Here is a 17,827-nt window from a genome sequence, read left to right as displayed (position 1 = left end):
TCCTGCTGCCACTTCATAAGCTAGCTTCCTTTAAACGCAAGTGTTTCTCGGTACAGTGCTATCAAACAGAATTACCCTACCTTACACTGGTGTTACTGGAAGGAAAATTTAACTCATTTATTTCTTTCTTAAAACTGCTGTAGGTTAAGCAATGGTGCCAGTACATTTTGCCTTTCAAATATTTAGGTAGTTGCAGTTTTGAGTCCTTTAAAAAATTGAGTGAAACATCAGCTGTGAGGTACAAATATGCTGCATCTCTTCTTTCACTCACTTCCTCTACTGGCAGTGACAAAGCATAGACTTTCACTTAGATTATCACCTCTGGTTGACTACCAAGTAATTTTCTCAACAGACAGAAAATGCCAATGATCTCGGTGTCAAATGGCCAGATCTTTATGTCAAAAAGAAGAAAATAGCATCTGCCTTTCAAATATCGTGCTTCCCAATGTAATCCTGGGTAAAGCAGATACAGATCTTATGGTCACTTCATAACATTTTCAGTACTGTGGTTATAAGGTAGGAAATAGTTTCTGAAGTTTAGAGGTAGAACTACCAGCTTGAATAATAGAAAAGGACCACACAACCAAAAGCCAAGATCGCTTTGTGGTATACATACAGCAGTTTGCACAGCTGTCAGCCCAGAGCTCCTCAGATGCCAAGGTCTGACATGGGGCCATTTTCTAGTCTAGTCTTGCATTTTGATAATTCAAACTAAAGTGCCATTAGAGGGCAAATGTAGTATTAGTCACGAAGGGATTCAAAAGTAACTAATTCATTAATTGAACTGGCAGTAAACAGTAAGTAAACTTGCATCAGTTTACTTCGTATTCTTTATTTAGCTTTTCAAAAAACTCAAATTACTAGAGCTTCTCCTTTCTCTGAGAAAATGCATCCTCCAAAATTGATCCTGTTTCCCAGTGGTCTAGAGACAGGGCTTTCTTTAAAACTTCAGGTTGCTCTTATCTCTAAGTGCAGGATACCAACAGCTGCTCCATTCAGTTCATACCTAATACCAGTACAATAGTAAGCAATTGTTCTACACAAATGCTCTGTTGAAAGTCTTTGGTTTCAAAAGCCTGTCTGTGGTTCAGCAATATACTATTTTTGGTCACATCAAAAATAGTCACACAAAAGCACTGATCTGATACAAATTCACCCAGAAATCTGTGACTAGCAGGGTTTTTTATTCCAGAGCAGGTATCAACCATCCATGACACCTCCTTTCTCACAGATCAGCTACCTTTCGTTCTACTGCAGATGATGTGAAGCCCAAATAGCAGCCAGTGTAAACTCTGCATCATGCTTTCTTCCTAATTTTTGTCCAAGCCTAACGTGGGTCACATCTGTTAGAAGCACGTATGCACAGATCCAGTATTAGTGCCTATGATACCAGGGTCCGGATGGATTGGTTTAAAAAATATTTGTAAGTACCATTATGTCTGGCTAGCAAAACTGAGCTTAGATTCATATTTATTTCTTAGAACTTCACTTTTATAATATTATGGGTTATAGAGGCATTTTTCTATCTGTCAGATGGGTAGAAGCTGATTGTTAGAGCAACCTTCCTTCCTTCTCCTGTCCCTCACCCTTGGTTATCTTTTTAACATAGGTAGTTGGCTTGAATATTCAAGGATCCTCAAGTAAATTTTGATCTGTTAAAATCAAACCTAAATGTTAGCTCATTTTGATTTTTTCGAGTACTGTGCCAAAATGTATAAAGTCCATCACAAAGTATGAAGCTGATGGGGTCTTAAAGAAATGTTTAAGTGGGAATCTTAATGAGCAGGCAGAGATTATGAAATTGCTGAATGCTGGATCTGGAGTGAAGTGATTCAGCACAGATTCAGGAAAATTTTAATGAAAATTAATTGGAATTACCAAAAAAAAGTTCATAGAAAAATGTTAATGTGGCAAGATAATTACTTGTGTCATCATTACATGATATTGCATAAAAATGTTTGAAAATGCTGAATTCTAAATAACATTGGATTGAAAAATTTTCAGTTAACAGAGAAGAACGTGTTAGTGTACAACCTGACAGGTAACTGCTTCCACAGGAATGTTTGGAACCAGCTGAATATTCATTTCTCACTACCAAGCTTTTCAATGGATTACTCCATACTTGGGTTTGCATTAAGTATACAATGTGTTTTCAATTATTCAACTACAGTCCAGTTTCTAACACAGAGCATATGCCCTGGCAAGATGTTTTTGTCTTTCTCAGGCATGTGTTAGTTGTGAGATCTGGTCTCTGATTAATTTTCCACAAAAATGCTCCTGTCAAGGTTTCTAAAATGCTGTTATTGTCACTGGAGACTTTTACACAAGTCCTTGTAAATGAAAGTTTATGACTACTTTTTTAATAAGGTTTAAAACCATGATGATTTTTTAAAAACATTTCAGGGTTTTTTGCTTTACTTTTCTGTTGCCTAATACATTCCATTTGATTTTTGGAATCCACCACTGCTCCACAAAGCATTGAAGAGATGCTGGAAGACACTGACTCAACAAACCTGCTTTGGACTGTATTCATCCTCTTATGTAAGAAGGAGAGAGAGTCAAAACCTCAATTCAGCCCTAGTGGCTGGTGTCTATAATAAACCAGTCTAAATCTGGGATTTAAGGAGCCATGTGATCTTTAAAAAAGTCCATAGGGAAAACAGCACTTTATGGCTAATGTATTGATGGAACAAGATGTTTTTGCTCTCTGATTACACTTTCTCTTCACTGTATGCTACTAATTGTTTTAAAGACCAAAATTATATTCTTAAGTAAGCTTTTTTCCCCCTCTCTTGCCTCTGCATGTACCTGCCCTATCTTTATCTCAGTCTCAACACTTGCACTCTGTTTTGGATGGAGGAGTGAAAGAGGATTTACTTAACCTGTCATGAACTTCTTTCCCCTTCATTCTGCTTGAAGTCCTATAGCCTTTACTATTTCACTGGCTTCAGTTCTTGTCATCTGGACTATTGTTTTGCTTTCCATACATGTCCACTTCCACTCATGCAGAGGTTTTTTTCTGTCTCTTATATCAACAAAAATCCTCTTTCTTATTTTAGCATTTTTACTGTAAATTTTTTTTACTTAACTACTTTCTTCTGAGGAACAGCCAGTGTCTAGGAAACTTTCTACTTAATAGCCAACTTTTGTCCTCGCTCTGGAAGGTGTTGCAGGCTAGACCTAATGTGCTGGGTAATACAACAGCACATTGACAATCACTGCTTCCTAATCGTTCCTTCTCTTTCAGACCAGAGCAACTTAGTCAGAAAGACAATACTTCTGAATTGAAAAGAGGACTTGATCAGGGGACTTGATTGGGGCTGTATAGTAAATGCTTCACTGCTGGTGCAAGGCACAGCTACCCATCTTTCTAATCAGTGTCTTCAGTCCTGTAAACAGTGTGGCATTGGCTGGGAGATCAGGAGTGTCTGTGGAAGGAGAATAGGTCTGAGTTACATCTTGGCTCTGATTATGTCTTCTGTTCTTTCTGGAATAGGAGAATCAAGGTGATTAGTCTTTAGCTTTTTGAAACTGTATCTTCACACCCCTTATCTTGATGAGCAAGAGTGCAGGGTAATTCTTTGTCTCAGATTTCTGCCTGGTGCTGAGGCCCACTGTTGGCCATGACTGGTAGCAGTGGTAGCTCTCGTTCTCAGAGTTCGTCACGGAAGTCCCTCATTCCCGCCAGTGACGTTTGGACATCACCTTAACGCCAGTATCACCAGGACAAATCTTTGGCTGCTGCCAAGAGACGTCTCAGTTCTGACATATAATACACAAGTTCTCACACATAATACATCAGTCCAGCAGCCATAGAGATGGCTGTTTATCTTTTTAGCCCCTTCCAAAAAGTAGTCTGTGCCAGTATTGTCAGCCTCAAAGGCAGCTGTATCAATGACTTATTGCAATATATTTAAACTATGAGATTTCTAGAGGAGCTAGCAGTCCAAGAAAATAAGAAGCCATCATAAAGCCTTAGTTACTTTGCATCTGTTATGTTAAAGTACTTGAGATTGAAATTGAAATTATACAGGTAAAAGCTAAAAAAAAAGTTGTGGGGTTTTTTTCTTCAAAGGCAGAGATCTCAGACTGGAATGTTGTCTTTCTGCTATGACATTATTTCTATGGAATAAACTACTACTAGGCGCTTGAAAAGAATGTGAGTCGTCTAGTGAGCTCAGAAGTAACGCTTTTAAAAAAAAAAAAATGTCACTTAAGTGCCAATGTAGTGCTACTTAAGCTAGTACATTCCTACACGTGTAGTGATAGTAATGCCCATGTGTGAATTGCCATTTTATTTGCACTTTTTAAAGTGCAAAGAATTTTTGCTTTTTAAAGTGTTACAGACCTGGTAAAGTTGTGTATTACGTCACTAGGAGCTTCCACGTTTCTGCCATCGTTCATGAGCAGTCATGCAATGTACTCTGGGCACCTATTGTTTTTTCTTCAGGTTCAGTGTTTTGTACTTTTCTCAGCTGGGGCCTTGCACTATAATTATTTTTTTTTCTTTTTGTTCAATAATAAAGGGGATATCACAAGCACTTGGGAATAAGCTTTTTAAAAGTATTTCCTCTTGTATTTCCTATTCCATATGGTGATACTTGTTCTATCCAGTGGAAATTTGTGGGAGAGCCTCAAGAGTGAGTTATTTCATTTTTAAAAGGACTGAAAGGCTCTGATCCCCTGACTTCAAAGGCATTTGGGGTTACAACACTTAAAGGGAAAATTCTGACAACACCTGATCCAATATCATTTTTGTTTTGACTGGCTTTTACTTTGTTCCACTGAATTTATTCCCCTTGAAATTTGTGGCCAGACTGAAGCGCTAGCAGAGCAATTATCACCTTTAATTGTGTGTTTGTAAGGCTTCTAGCACTGCAAGACTGAGCTCAGTGGCAGACCTTAGGTGGTTGCACAGTATGATGATTAAATTAATGTAATTTCTTTTTGAGCAGTAGCCATTTACTGTTGGTGTCTCTAGATGCAGTGATCCTCCTGCATGGATTGTAAGCCACGTTAGCTAGTGCAGTCGTCACTTCCCCACAGGAGCACTTAAACAAATAGACCAGTGGTTCTCCAGGATGAAGAAATGTGCCGTGCTCTGCTGCTGGGTTACTGGGGAGCTGCCAACCATGAACTGGTATGGACATTGTACTAATAAAAGCCTGTTTACTTTTTCTACAGGGATCAGCTGGCTTACCTGGAGAAACTGGGTCATCTGGAAGCCTTGGCGAAAAGGTATAATAATGTATCTGACTACTCAGCAGCAAAAATCAGCTTGGAAAACCATTGGGGTGATAAAATATTGGTCAGAGATTGTTTACTGACCACTGACAAAGCTAATATTCGTGTCGCTATTTCAGAGCACAGGGATGTAATAAATGGTAACCCAAATGCTGTTATTTGAGGGTATGCATCTGGTATCCTTGATTTTACTTGGCAACGAATTTAGAACTGATAGATTTGATATCTTGTTCATATTATGGCACTTACTTTACTATCCACTGCTATTGATGCAGAGAAACTGGCATAAATTATACTTGTTTTATACAGTAGTCACTGGTTTTGCACTGCTACGTAATGAAGACAAAAGTAGAAAGGTAAAATTTGGCTGTATGCATTAACTGAGTAAAGACAACAACACTGTTAGTTTTGTCTGCTGTGTAGTAACAGTTGTTTCTATGAAAGCAAAGTTTGGCAGACTTAATGTGACTAGAACAGTATAAATAGCTTAAGCATATTTGACATGGTTTTATTTAGGTGAAGTATTTTAAAGCTGAAAAACAGGAAACTATTACTGGACTGTATGTCAGCTTCAATTATAATAAAAACATAATTGTTTGTCAGAATGATCCAGCACCATTTGTATTTCTTCCCTGCAGGGCTGAATTATTTCACCTAGCCTGGTAGCTGCTATTTAGATATTTTCTTGAGAAAGTCTTAATAATGTATTAGAACTTCCATGAAAATCTGATTATAATTTATATAATCTATGAAAGGAAATACATCAGTGGAAAGCATTGCTCGTTAAAACTAGAATTTAGATGCCTCATATGGTTTTAATTGTAATATCATCTTACAATTCAGTGTCAAAGGATTCTTGTTCTTTATAATTACACTTGGCCCAACAAAGATTACCTTGCGATACTGCCGCTGGTTTAGCTAGGAGGGAAAAGGCAGTAAAAGACTAATTAATCTATCAGCAAATGGAAGCAAGCTTCTTCGTGGTACAATAATTGTTGTCATTGCTATGCTGTTTCTGTAGAATTTATTGTCTTCCTCTTTTATGGATTAAACAGTACAATGTAAACATGCTATGTGGAGTTAAATGACAAACATACTTCCAACGTAATTATTTTAAAGAAATGTGTCTTTAACAGTGTGCAACATAAAATATAGGATTATCACTATGTTGTGTATACTGTTTGCAATAAAGGTGTAATATTTGTATGGGGATAATCTACAGCCAACCCTGATGTTTGGGCTGGATTTTATACGAATAAGAGGTGAGAAAGTATGTAAGACAAGAAAGAGACCCTTCCTACTTCTCTACTCCAATTGCTTCTGCAGCTGCTGAGGGCTGGTCTTGCTTTTAGATGTGTGCTTTCCTAACACATACTGAAGAAATGAGGGAGAGGAGGACAACATTTCCTTTTTTACTTGTTTGTTGTGGTGAATTTTATGGATTAAAGAAGAACATAACTATAGATGTGATGCACCCATCAGAGAGAAAAGGGATCTGCTAGCTGCAGTTCACAGAGACTGATGTACCAAATCTCTTCTTCAGTCTTCTAGGAAAAGGGGAGACGGAGAAATTCAGTTTTATCATCTTTTCAAAAATGAGTGGGCTCAAAAATGAGGAGGAAGGAGTGCAGAAATTCAACAAAAGTGAAAAAAGGCCTCTGTACTGTTTCTGAAGGACAATCCCTGAACCAATGGTGTTATGCACTGCAAAAAGTTGTCCCCTTTAGCAACCAAGTCTCTTGTAGACTATGGGCTACAACCCTCATGCAAGACCTCTTCGATTGCTGTGGTATTGTTATTGCAGGTTAGCCTTGTTGGCCAGATATGCCTGGCTCAATGGACATGGAATGAGTCAGGGAAAGAGCGCTCACTGTTATTTTCTTTTTAATTTTTTGTTAAAGGGAGAGCGAGGCAGTCCAGGACCAGTAGGTCCTCCTGGAGAGAAAGGTGTCACAGTAAGTTACAAATAACGTAGAATCCATAATTGTTTTACTTACAAAGGCACTTTATGTTCCAAAACAGTAATAAATTCTTACTATTCTGACTGTGCAAGCTTTATGGAAAAGAGTAGTATTTATGATGCATTGTTCCTGTGAAGTTTTGTTTAGCAGCTTTATCCCCTCTGTGGAAGTGACATTGCAAAGTGATCTGCTGAATGATGCAATGGAGCAACTGCATTTTTGAAAAATGGCTCTAAGCAGACTTACATAAAAAATTAAACACAATGAATTGAAAGGAGAGATAAATAAAGGAGGGAAAGTAAATGAACGATCTCCTGTGTAGACTGGCTTAACACAGGTTAATTCTAATACACAGAGTGGTAACCAGCATCACCTCTAATTCTACTGCACAGCAGTACTCAGACAGCCCCTGGGTACCACTCTGCTGGGAGGACTGGCTTCCTGACAACACCACTTGTCCTAAATCAGGATGCAACATTTCATGCAGCATTAGACAGTCTAGAGGCCACTGTCATGTTAAGTAGGGTGTTGGGGCACAGAATTAAAAAGCTATACACATGCGCCTATTGCCCCATTCATGTTGAAGTTCTCGAGGAGAAGTGGTTAGGGTTTGATTGTGTGTTTGCTAGCGAGCACTATGATGGCTCCAGAATGTATAGAGAACACATTTTGTCTTGGCCAGTCCTGCCCACACCAGGATGTGTCCACTTTCTGTTCCCACTGTCACAGCCTTGATGTGAGAATTTTGAAATTCATTTGGAACTCAGCAGCTTTTATTTCAGTAAATCCCTGTCAGCTAGTGCCTGCGTGCAGGAAAACTTCTTAGGTTGCTTTAATGATTACTGTGATATATCCAAACAAATATCTGTTTTCTAAACAAGATTTTGGAAATAATTTTTGCAAGGTTAAACATTTTTATTAACTTGCTCAAATTTTTCAGGTAAGTAAGTGGATTTATTATTGTTGTTATAATAACAATTTTGATAACTGTTCTGTCTTTTCTATATTTATTTCAATTCTAGGGCTACCCAGGACCTCCAGGAGGCCCTGGACCTGTGGGGCCAGAAGGATTGCCTGTAGGTATAGAGTGGTGCTTTAGTTTGACATAAAATGTACCATTTTCAAATTGTCTTTTTTTCTCTGCTGAAGCTAAGAATGGTTTCTAATTTGTACTGCAGTCTATAAAACTGTCGTGAAAATTTACCCATCCAGATACAGTCTGTTCACCTGCTCTTTACCAGGATGATCCATGAGAAACAGGAAAACTAATTTATATCACTTACTCATCCATTCAAAAATCACTTTGTTGAGACAAGTAGGGGAGTAGAATTTTTTAAGGATGGTTTATAATTGCACAACAATTTTATTTGTAATGCATTGGTGCCTAATATAATTTAAATATATTCATTATGTGTTTAGTTTCATTGTTAATAAAAAATAAATTATATTCTAATTTGCTGTGTATAATTGTATTATAATTTGGCTACTGTGGGTCTTCAGTACAGACAGACTGAATCTTTTATCACAAATTATTAGGGTTTTTTAGCATAATGTTGCTGAAATACAAGTACCCTTTAGCTAGCAATTTTGGGATGTTGGACAGAAGTAACTTATCCAACAGTTACATCATGATTTCTTATTCAGAATAAAGTTACATAGAATTTCTTATTTAGATTTTTCTAGATAAGTTGTACTAACACAATTGATTGAATTTGAACCATGAGTGAAAGTGATTGGTTTGTATTGGTTGTATAGACTATTGCTCAATGTGCATGAGCCTTGTAATTTTCAGAAATCTGTGTATAGAAGACAATGAATAATAAGTTTATTTGACACATAGGGACCTTCAGGGACAAGAGGACCACCAGGGCCACAGGGACCTAAGGGAAGAAGAGTAAGTAATATTGCTGTTTCATGTTATTTAGAGCAGAGAGTAGTGTGTTGCTGATATGAATCTGACGTGTAACCCATGTACAGTTGCTTCCTTTGAACTCTGTCCTCTGGACTGAAGCCATTTGTACTGAAATCAGACAAATAATACTTGTATTTCCATGTAGGAAACAACATGAATCTTCATTTCTCCTCACATTACAGTTAAATGGGGTTTTGCCATTGATTTCAGCCGAGAGCAGGACCAGAACCAAAATGACCACTGGCCTTATTTTCTGTATACATAAATATGCAAATGTTGGCATTTATAACTACCATGGGACTGTTTCAATGTTTTAAGGACTATTTTCTCTATCTGCATGTCATTTATGTCTTTGGAAAGACCATCAAAATCACCCAAACATAGTTCTGAGAGAGGAAGAAGCAAAGTCAGAAGATAGTGTATGCTAGAATCTCAAACCTCTGATTAGATTGTCATTTCCATTTCATGCATTTTTATCAGGGAAATGGGAACCATTTTTCCACTGTATACAAAACACTAATCCAAAGCGAAGTGAAGAGGGAGTCTGTCCACATCAATTTGTATGAGCATTTGATCACAATGCATAAAATCAGCATCAGTGAAAGTATTGCAGTTTGTTACCTCGGAATGGTTGGCTACATGGTTTTCATAAACAGTTTCCTTCATAAACCCCACCAGTCACTTGCACTTCCTGTCTGGAGGGTTTTTTTGGTCATGTTTTTGCAGTTTGAGCTCAAGGTGCCTGCAGGAAGCGCTTCCAGTTCACAGTATAGGTGGGTTTGGTTGCAGCATGAGCAAGTGTATTCTCACTGGATTTATGGAGCTTGTTGAGAATAGCAGATAAGATGCACCCTTCTAACATCAGCCTCACCTAGAAGTTTGACAGCATATCCAGGCTTCCTATGAGACTTGAACAACTCGTACCAGTGGCTGGACCAGTGTTTCTTCACAGGTGGTGTTAGCATCAGGCAGTGCTTACCACTCATTCCTGATAAAGTCCCTGAATCCTTGTCAGTGAGATAATTTTGTTGGTTTCTTTCTGTCACAGGAAGCAGAAACTTTTGTTGCTACAGCAAAATACAATTATAGTCTTCCTTCATCCTCCTTTGTTATTGTGATACGTACATTTTCTGAGAAAATACATGGTAAAATTTGAAAAGTTGTAAGACCTGCAGGTTTCACTCCAGTTAAAGATAGATACTTAAGAAGCACGCATTGCATTTTTAAATAAGATTTTAGGTTAGAAAATATTGTGGTTAGCAAACTTTGTAATACAAAATTTATTAACTATATATTCTTCTACATTACTTTTTCATGATTGCTAAACTATTAAATAAGAGATTGGGTAAAGAGTTATATTTTCAGTATATTCAAAATAAGATATCTGAATATATTATATGTTTGAATATTAATATCGTATATTTGAAACCATATTTTGAATATTTGTTCTATTTGAAATATGCAATATTTTGAAATATACAATATTTTGAATATTTTGTGTATTCGAAATATACAATGCTTACCAACTTCGCAGTACACTACAGGATTATTCATAAGAGAAATTTCACATGTTTCAAATGAGTCTTCCTTCTTTAGTATGGTTTCCTCTTCCTTCAGAAGAAATCTGTTTTAGTTTACCTCTTTGTTCATGATGCAGTTTGTAGGAACAATTTGTGAAATGTAGCATATGAAATGTATAATTTCTGTTAAAAGCCTGCAATAGTGGTTCTGGGTTACCCTGTATTAGAGAGGTTTCCAGTTGGCAATGCCAAGTGGGTTGTGGGGTTTGTTTGTTTGTTTGTTTGTTTAGTTTCAGACATGGAGTATAATTTATCCCAGACTTCAGTTTCCTTAAATGGATGAGGCAGATTTGAGCGTATATCTACATACACTTAAAACTTCTTGTGCTTTTTGGAAGTACCTATCATTAAGAGATTTGTCTGAGTTTGGTTTTCAGGATTAAGGAAGTTATCTCAGTAGCTCATGGAAAAGGATATACCCACCATCATCAGAGAGAATCTGTAGGGTCTTCTGAAAATAGTCTGCATTTTTCCCTTACAATAAATGTGTTTTTTAAAAGCCTCTTTAAAAGGATATGTTAGTAAAAATTTCTTTCTGGGGAATTAATTTGCTAATTTAATAATAGACATTTTAATTTAATAATGAATTGTATGTAAAAAAAAAAACCAAAACCACAAAATCATATACACTAAGAAATATTCAGTGTTACTTTGATAATTTTACATGCAGAAATAGCAAATGCTTCCTACATCTCACAGGTCACCTGCTTATTTTCTGAACTGAATATGTCACACACGTTATCTATCAGTGCCCAGAGCAATGAGTTCATTGAGGCCTGTTTGTCAGGCAAAACTGAAATGCAGGTATATTTGTTTATGCAACCTATCTAACAAAATTCAGAGAGAAGCTTAATTAGCTAAAAAAAAAGAGGGCAAGAATCCATTCCCCACTGATAAGCATAGTGAGCTACCGAGAATTGTGTAAGCAGGAGTGTCCAACCCCAGGCATCAGCTAGCAGAGAAGTAGCTCCTGAAGTGTTCAAAAGATGCTTATACAAATGTGTTCAGTGGAGAGAGGCTCTAGGGGCTCCTGGGAGCCCTGCGTTAATAACTAAGGCAGCCTTCTGACAGGAGTGTGAATCTCTGCTTTGATGTAGAGGAGTGGAGGGAAAAACAGCCTTTTTAGTTCACAGGCAGATTTGAAAATGTAAATTAAAACAAATGCAAAGCAACTGTGAGGCTGAAAAGAAGTAGCAGCTTGGCACCACTTTTTCTTCAGTGGCCTGATTCAATGAAACAAATGGGTGCCTTACCTCTCTGTGATTTCAGTAGGAGCATGTCTGAAAGTGAATTGCATGCTCAAGTGTTATGCTGAATTGGGACTCGCAAGCCAGTGGCATCAGATGAGTAGTACACATATGCACTCATTTTCACTGTAAAATGCTCATGTTTGAGCTTCATCTAAAAAGGAAAATCCCTAAAAAGGAAAACTCCACCGGAGTTTCAGTTTGACTGGTGGCCTGTAGGATGCAGTGAGTTAGGAGGCCAGCTCAAAAGTAATTTAGTGTAAATATAGTTGTCTCTGAGATTGGTACTGAACTGCTGCAGGTTGTACATTTTAATTCGTCTGGACATAGCATTCCCCTCTAAACTCCCTCTCTGATCCTTCCCTCCTGGCAAGCATCCTCTGCCAGCATCACCAGAGCTGGAGTCAGAGTCAAGCTACTGATATGAATGCGAGTCCTCCCTGCAGGCTCTCCTCCCTCCCAGCAGCATCTGCCACCTGGTGATTGTTTTTATGGGGGAAAGACTTATTTTAATTTAGATTCCATTTTGAAGGTAGAAGATAGTTTTTATTTAAGGAGTGTCACATCTTCTGCCAACTGACACAGGAATCTTTGCGGGAATCTGTTTGTGATTTTGGCAGCACATCATGGAGTACATTGCTTATAATTAAAGATCACTCAAAATAAATCCTAAACATCCCAAGCTCTGTGGAAGTCCCGGTTTGGAGCTGTGGTTTATGCCTTTGCCTCCATCCAGCATGACTGGGAATGCTTCATGGAAGGGGGTCTCAGAGCAGATCCAGGTCTTCAGGCTCTGCAAAAAAACTCCTACTGAAGCCCCTAAGAATTTTGTCTGCTCTCAAGATCAAAATATCAGACCCAAAGTGAAATCTCGCATAAGGAAGATATCTGTGGGCCCCTGAAACCTGGCGTTTGTCATCACTGGATTCAGTAAGAGAAGTGTCAGAACTCTGAGCTCTGTGCGGCAGGCCTTGGAAAAATGCATACCACAGTCACATACAGAAGTTAAATAGAAGCATATGGAAGTTCCCCTTTGTTGTGTACTGAAACGAACGTATCCCGTCTTCACAGCTGGAATCTGCAGGAAGTCTTAGGAGCGCTGACCCTCTACTTCTGCACTGTCACAGAGTGGAATTCCTTCATCTCATAAATTCTGGACCTTTCAGCAACCAGTTCACATCCAAGATTACCCAGCAGCCTACTTCTGCCTGAGAGTATCCAGCTGCTCAGTCTCCAGTACAGCCGGGAGTTCTGGCTAGCTGAAGGCAGGCTGACTAGGAATCTATGGAGTATCTCGCTGTCAGGGGCTTTTGGGGGATATGCCACTGAGCATAGTGCTAGCGCAGAGCTTCCTCAGCTCATGCTCAAGACTTGATGCACTTCAGCTGGAATTATGTGGAAGGTTGGGTCCTTGTGTGACCCACCTTTTTTTTTTTTTTTTTTTTTTTTTCTTTAATCTCATGAAAACACAGAGGGAGAACACTGCTTTATAGATACTTCAATGGCAGAATGACAGTCTGGGGGGTGGGAATATCTGTATCTAAGAGAAGGAATTTTTCTCCATGACCAGAAGGAAAAAATACATTTAGTCTGGAAAACATGCTGGTAGCAGTGTGGGCAGCCATGAAGCCATTGTTGCATGGTTTTTTGTTGTTCTTGTTTGTTGATGTATGGAGAAGAAAACCACAATGTCAGAGGCTGGTGCTGCTTTTAGTTTATACCGTAATGTCCAACTAATACAACTGTAGCTTTTAATTTGAGAGGAAGAGGTCCTATATCATTAGATTAATTTCATGAGTGAGACCTAAGCAAAATTCTTAATAGCTGCTAAGATTCTTAGCACTTAGTATTCTTCAGGCTGATGTTTGGTGTTTTAAAGCTTAAAAGCAGTAATTTTTCTGCACTTACTTTCCTGGAATGCAGCTCACAAAATTCAATTTTGAAAACAGAGGTAAATTACATAGTGAAGTGCCATAAATGTGGGGTCAGGCAACAGCAGCTTATGTCTGTAGCAGCCAGTAGGGTTATGCCTGCTTCTGTTGTGTCTGTACCAGCATGAAGAACCTCAATTACCTAAGGACATCAGCACTCTGTTTTAATGAGTAATATCTTTCATACTCCTCACAGCAGGGAATATGGAACCTAGAAAAACGTGTGTGCTTCAGGGTTGTGTGAAACAACTGGCCAGTGTGCTTTGTAATACCTCAATAGCTGAGTGTGTTTATCTGTCTTAAATTGTTCAAAGGAAGTGAGACTAGAATTGATGTCATTTTCTAATATGCTTCCATGTCAACCACCAAAAGAGAGAAGTAGCTACATAATGTGTTTTATGTTATTTTCACTCTTCTTATATTTAGGAGGCAGGATGAGAAAGAACAAAAAGAGTTAATTGGTGCTTCTTGCCTTCTTATATGGACTTTTTCCCCAGCTTATTATCCTAGAGTTTTCAATGTAATATGTTCCATTTTAGAAACAAAGCTGAACTTCTGCCAAAGTAGCAATCGTTTGGCAGCCTTACTCCTCAGCTCTGTTGCAACATAAATTAAATAACAGCAGGCAAATAGTGTGTGTATATCATTCTGTACTAGCTATAGTAGGAAATGATACAGATCCAATTAATCTGTGCCAATAATGAGTCACCATACTATTTATAGGAGTATTATGGTGTGCTTTTGTTAGAACATTAAATTGCCTTTCCCTTGGATTCCTGCACTCTGTTCTGTGGCTGGCTAAAGGTAGGCTGAAGGCAGGCATGGCCCAGAGCCAGAAGCTGAGCATCATGTTGGTTTCTGTTACTTTGTTTTCAATTCAAAATTATATAGTAGAAGGTTGGTGTTTTGAATGGTAGGCCTTCTCCCTTGATTATTAGTGATCAAATCAGTTGTCATTCTCTTCCTAATGATTGGGCTGTCGATGCAAACTCCACTGAAGTGGAGATCTGTGTGACTAGCAGAAAGGTTTTGATGTGTTATGTGCATAACAGACTGAGAATCTTGTGCAGTTTCCTGACAGGACCATTTCTCAAACTATGGGCCATGACCCCCTTTATGATTAAAAGGAATTCGCAAGTGTTCAGAGAATGTATCTGTTAATATCATTAATGATAGAAGATAAAACCTAGAAAGAAATTTCTGTATTACACAAATCTGTACAATCAAAATGTGTCCTTTTTCCTCCTTGAGATTCTATCCATTGATCAGCCCTGTGGAGGATGCACAAAGACAAATGACAGGTCATGTATCTAAAAAGTTTGAGAAACACTAAAACTATCCTGCAATTGCTCAGCTTAACACTCTCAATTTCCCTCTCCCTACATTGTCCTAGGGGATTCCTCTGCAGCTCTTCTGTGAACTTCTCTCCCCTTCTACCCCCCCTGCTTAATGACCTGTCCTCACTCCATCTCAAGGTTTCCTCCTCTCTGTTCTCTCACTCTTTGAGGCATTTCACCTGAAAGGAATATCAGATCATGGGACTCTAAGCCTGCTTAGTCTGCCTTGAATTTTCACCACAACCCATTTTCTGTGCATTGTAGATGGCAGTTACAGAAGAAGTGCAGAGCAGTAACCTGATGTTAATTTGATCAAGATGTTTAGCTTTCTTTTAAATTATGCTGTATAATAATTCAATAATTGGGCTTACACAGTTACATAATCTTAACATGAGGCCCAGTCTTATTATTCTTATAAAGGCCTCCATCACCCTTGAAAACACCATTAGTGTTTTGGTTCTGATCTCTGAGTGCATTTAAGTCACCAGGAGTTTTTTCCACAGACTTCGGTAGCCTTTTGTTTGGAACCTTTCTCATTGAGAGCCATGCAGCAACCCAGCATATCTTCTTCTGTAGCCTCTTTTCTCCTCTAGCTTAAAAAATGCCTGCAGATACTCAGTCCTGGGTTAGACCAAAACAAGAAAGGTAGCCAGGCTAACCCAAGGGTTGCCTCACAAAAGCTGTCCCCCAGACTACTGAGGTATCAAAAGTGTTCAGACAGCTTTCCCTGCCTGTTCATTTTCCTTTTCCTATGGTTTCTGTGTGTTCCCTCATGCTAGCCAGAAGCAGCAGTGCTGAAATGCTGACGATAAGCTTCTCGTGGGATATTTCTGGCTCTGCCAGGGGTTGTCATTATATATCAGCTCACAGGAAAGGCCTTTTCTTGAGAGATTTCCATTTCAGGAGGAGAGCCTAAATGATTCTGGATACACACTGTCCCTGAGTTACCAGTCAGACATTTCTTTCACTGTTGCTCCAGAGAGAAGCGGGTCGGTGCTTACCATCTCTTCTGACAGAGATTTTGACGTGCCTCAGTAAATCCAAGTCAAAGAGAACAGAATTCTGCTGTGTTTTGTCTCAAAAAAATTAAACGGAGACATGGAAATCACAGACATTTTTGAGGGGAAAGTAATCTAAATGAAATCAGATGTGCTTCCAACAAAATCATTTTATAAGCCCCTATTATTACCTATTAGAACAGTATTACAACTCTCTGGAAATCAGTCGTGATTGCATGTCCTGCACTATAAACCATGACCCAAGATGTAAGGTTCTCTACAACTCAGAAATGCACTCTGAAAATGCAGATCATTTTCCTCTAGGCACTGCCATAGCAGTGTAGTAGTTCCCTCTGATGCCAGCCCAGCCCAGATGCCACCAGGAAAGCTGTTATGTCTCATCCTCCCACTGCATACTGCTGTAAAGAGCGTGGCTCTGTCTTGATACTTATCTAGCTCTTGCTTTAAAGTGTTCATTGGGTTTAGTTTTAATTTTATTTTCCATACCCAAACAGTCATGGTGTTTAGAATTATGGAAATAACCTCCTAAGTCAGCATGGATAAAATATTCTTTTCCATTTTGCTCATGATCTGTTTTAAGGATTTTTCATTTGCTTGTAAACTAATGGATTTAGATGTCTAATCTTAAATAATCATTTCTGAATGTTTTGGCAATAAATATTTGCTCTATTGTAATACAATAATCGGTTATCTTTGTTCATCTATTGATTATAAAAAATCAATTTACAAGATACATTTTAGTGTAACAATAGAGCAGTTCATTATGCAAGATGATAAATTGCTTTTAATCTTGCCTCTAACTGGTTTACTAATGGGAGAACTTTATCTGCCTGGTTTAGAGGCTTACTAGCAAGCTGGATTTGTGCATATACAATTTATAATCTGCTCAAAAGCAAGCACTCTATATAACCAGTGCTCATCTAAATTCTTCTAAATATATGTCTGTTGCATTCATACAAAGTGGATGGAAAAGAGAGCAGAAAATATCAGCCTGCAAGCTGGCTCCAACAGAGACCCTGAACATTTTCTTTACATATTTTCCAAAAAATCTTTCTTCTTAAATTCATATTTCAGCAAACCAGAAACTTATTTAATTCTTTGAAGCTTTATTTCACACTTAACATACAATGAAAATTGGTTTTTGTGCTAACAAAACATGTTTCCCCTCTGCTAAAGCTTGTGTTGCATCTCCCTGATGATAACCAAAAATAATGCATAATTAATATTCCAAATCACTTGTTCAATATTCAGGGGCCCAGAGGTCTAGACGGTGCTCTAGGAGAACCAGGAACACAAGGCATTAAGGTGAGTGCTTGCATTGCTCAGTACTACACAAGACATTTAGATAGACCATTTAGAACATTTAGAAGAAAAGTACTATACAAAACTTTTAGATAGAACATTTAGAAGAAAAGAAAACAAACAAACAAAAAAAACAATGCAGCATGTCAGAAGCCATAAATTTCCATTTAATCCAGGAGGAGATTTGCCAATTTCTGCCTTCTTCAGGTACTTCCTTATTATGGTATAAGCCTATCTAAGCCTGAATCCGCACTTTCTGCAGAGTTACTCAGCATTTAAACTGACAGCAACTGT

The 17,827-nt window shown here is 38.2% G+C and overlaps 1 protein-coding gene across 5 annotated transcripts in view; it reads left to right on the top strand.

Moving 5' to 3' along the window:
* Positions 1-17,827, top strand: part of COL24A1 (collagen type XXIV alpha 1 chain) — a 151,487-nt gene that overhangs the window by 89,859 nt on the left and 43,801 nt on the right. For all 5 annotated transcript variants that reach the window (XM_072868270.1, XM_072868271.1, XM_072868272.1 and 2 more), the window contains 5 exons: positions 5,185-5,238; positions 7,146-7,199; positions 8,228-8,281; positions 9,046-9,099; positions 17,483-17,536. In XM_072868270.1, coding sequence (XP_072724371.1) covers positions 5,185-5,238; positions 7,146-7,199; positions 8,228-8,281; positions 9,046-9,099; positions 17,483-17,536 — 270 coding nt within the window. The remainder of the gene's footprint in view (positions 1-5,184; positions 5,239-7,145; positions 7,200-8,227; positions 8,282-9,045; positions 9,100-17,482; positions 17,537-17,827) is intronic.

Source organism: Ciconia boyciana, chromosome 7 (genome assembly GCF_034638445.1).
Source record: "Ciconia boyciana chromosome 7, ASM3463844v1, whole genome shotgun sequence".
Lineage (NCBI taxonomy): Eukaryota > Metazoa > Chordata > Aves > Ciconiiformes > Ciconiidae > Ciconia > Ciconia boyciana.
The sequence above is the reverse complement of the archived record's forward strand: the minus strand, read 5'-3'. Positions and strand labels throughout refer to the sequence as shown.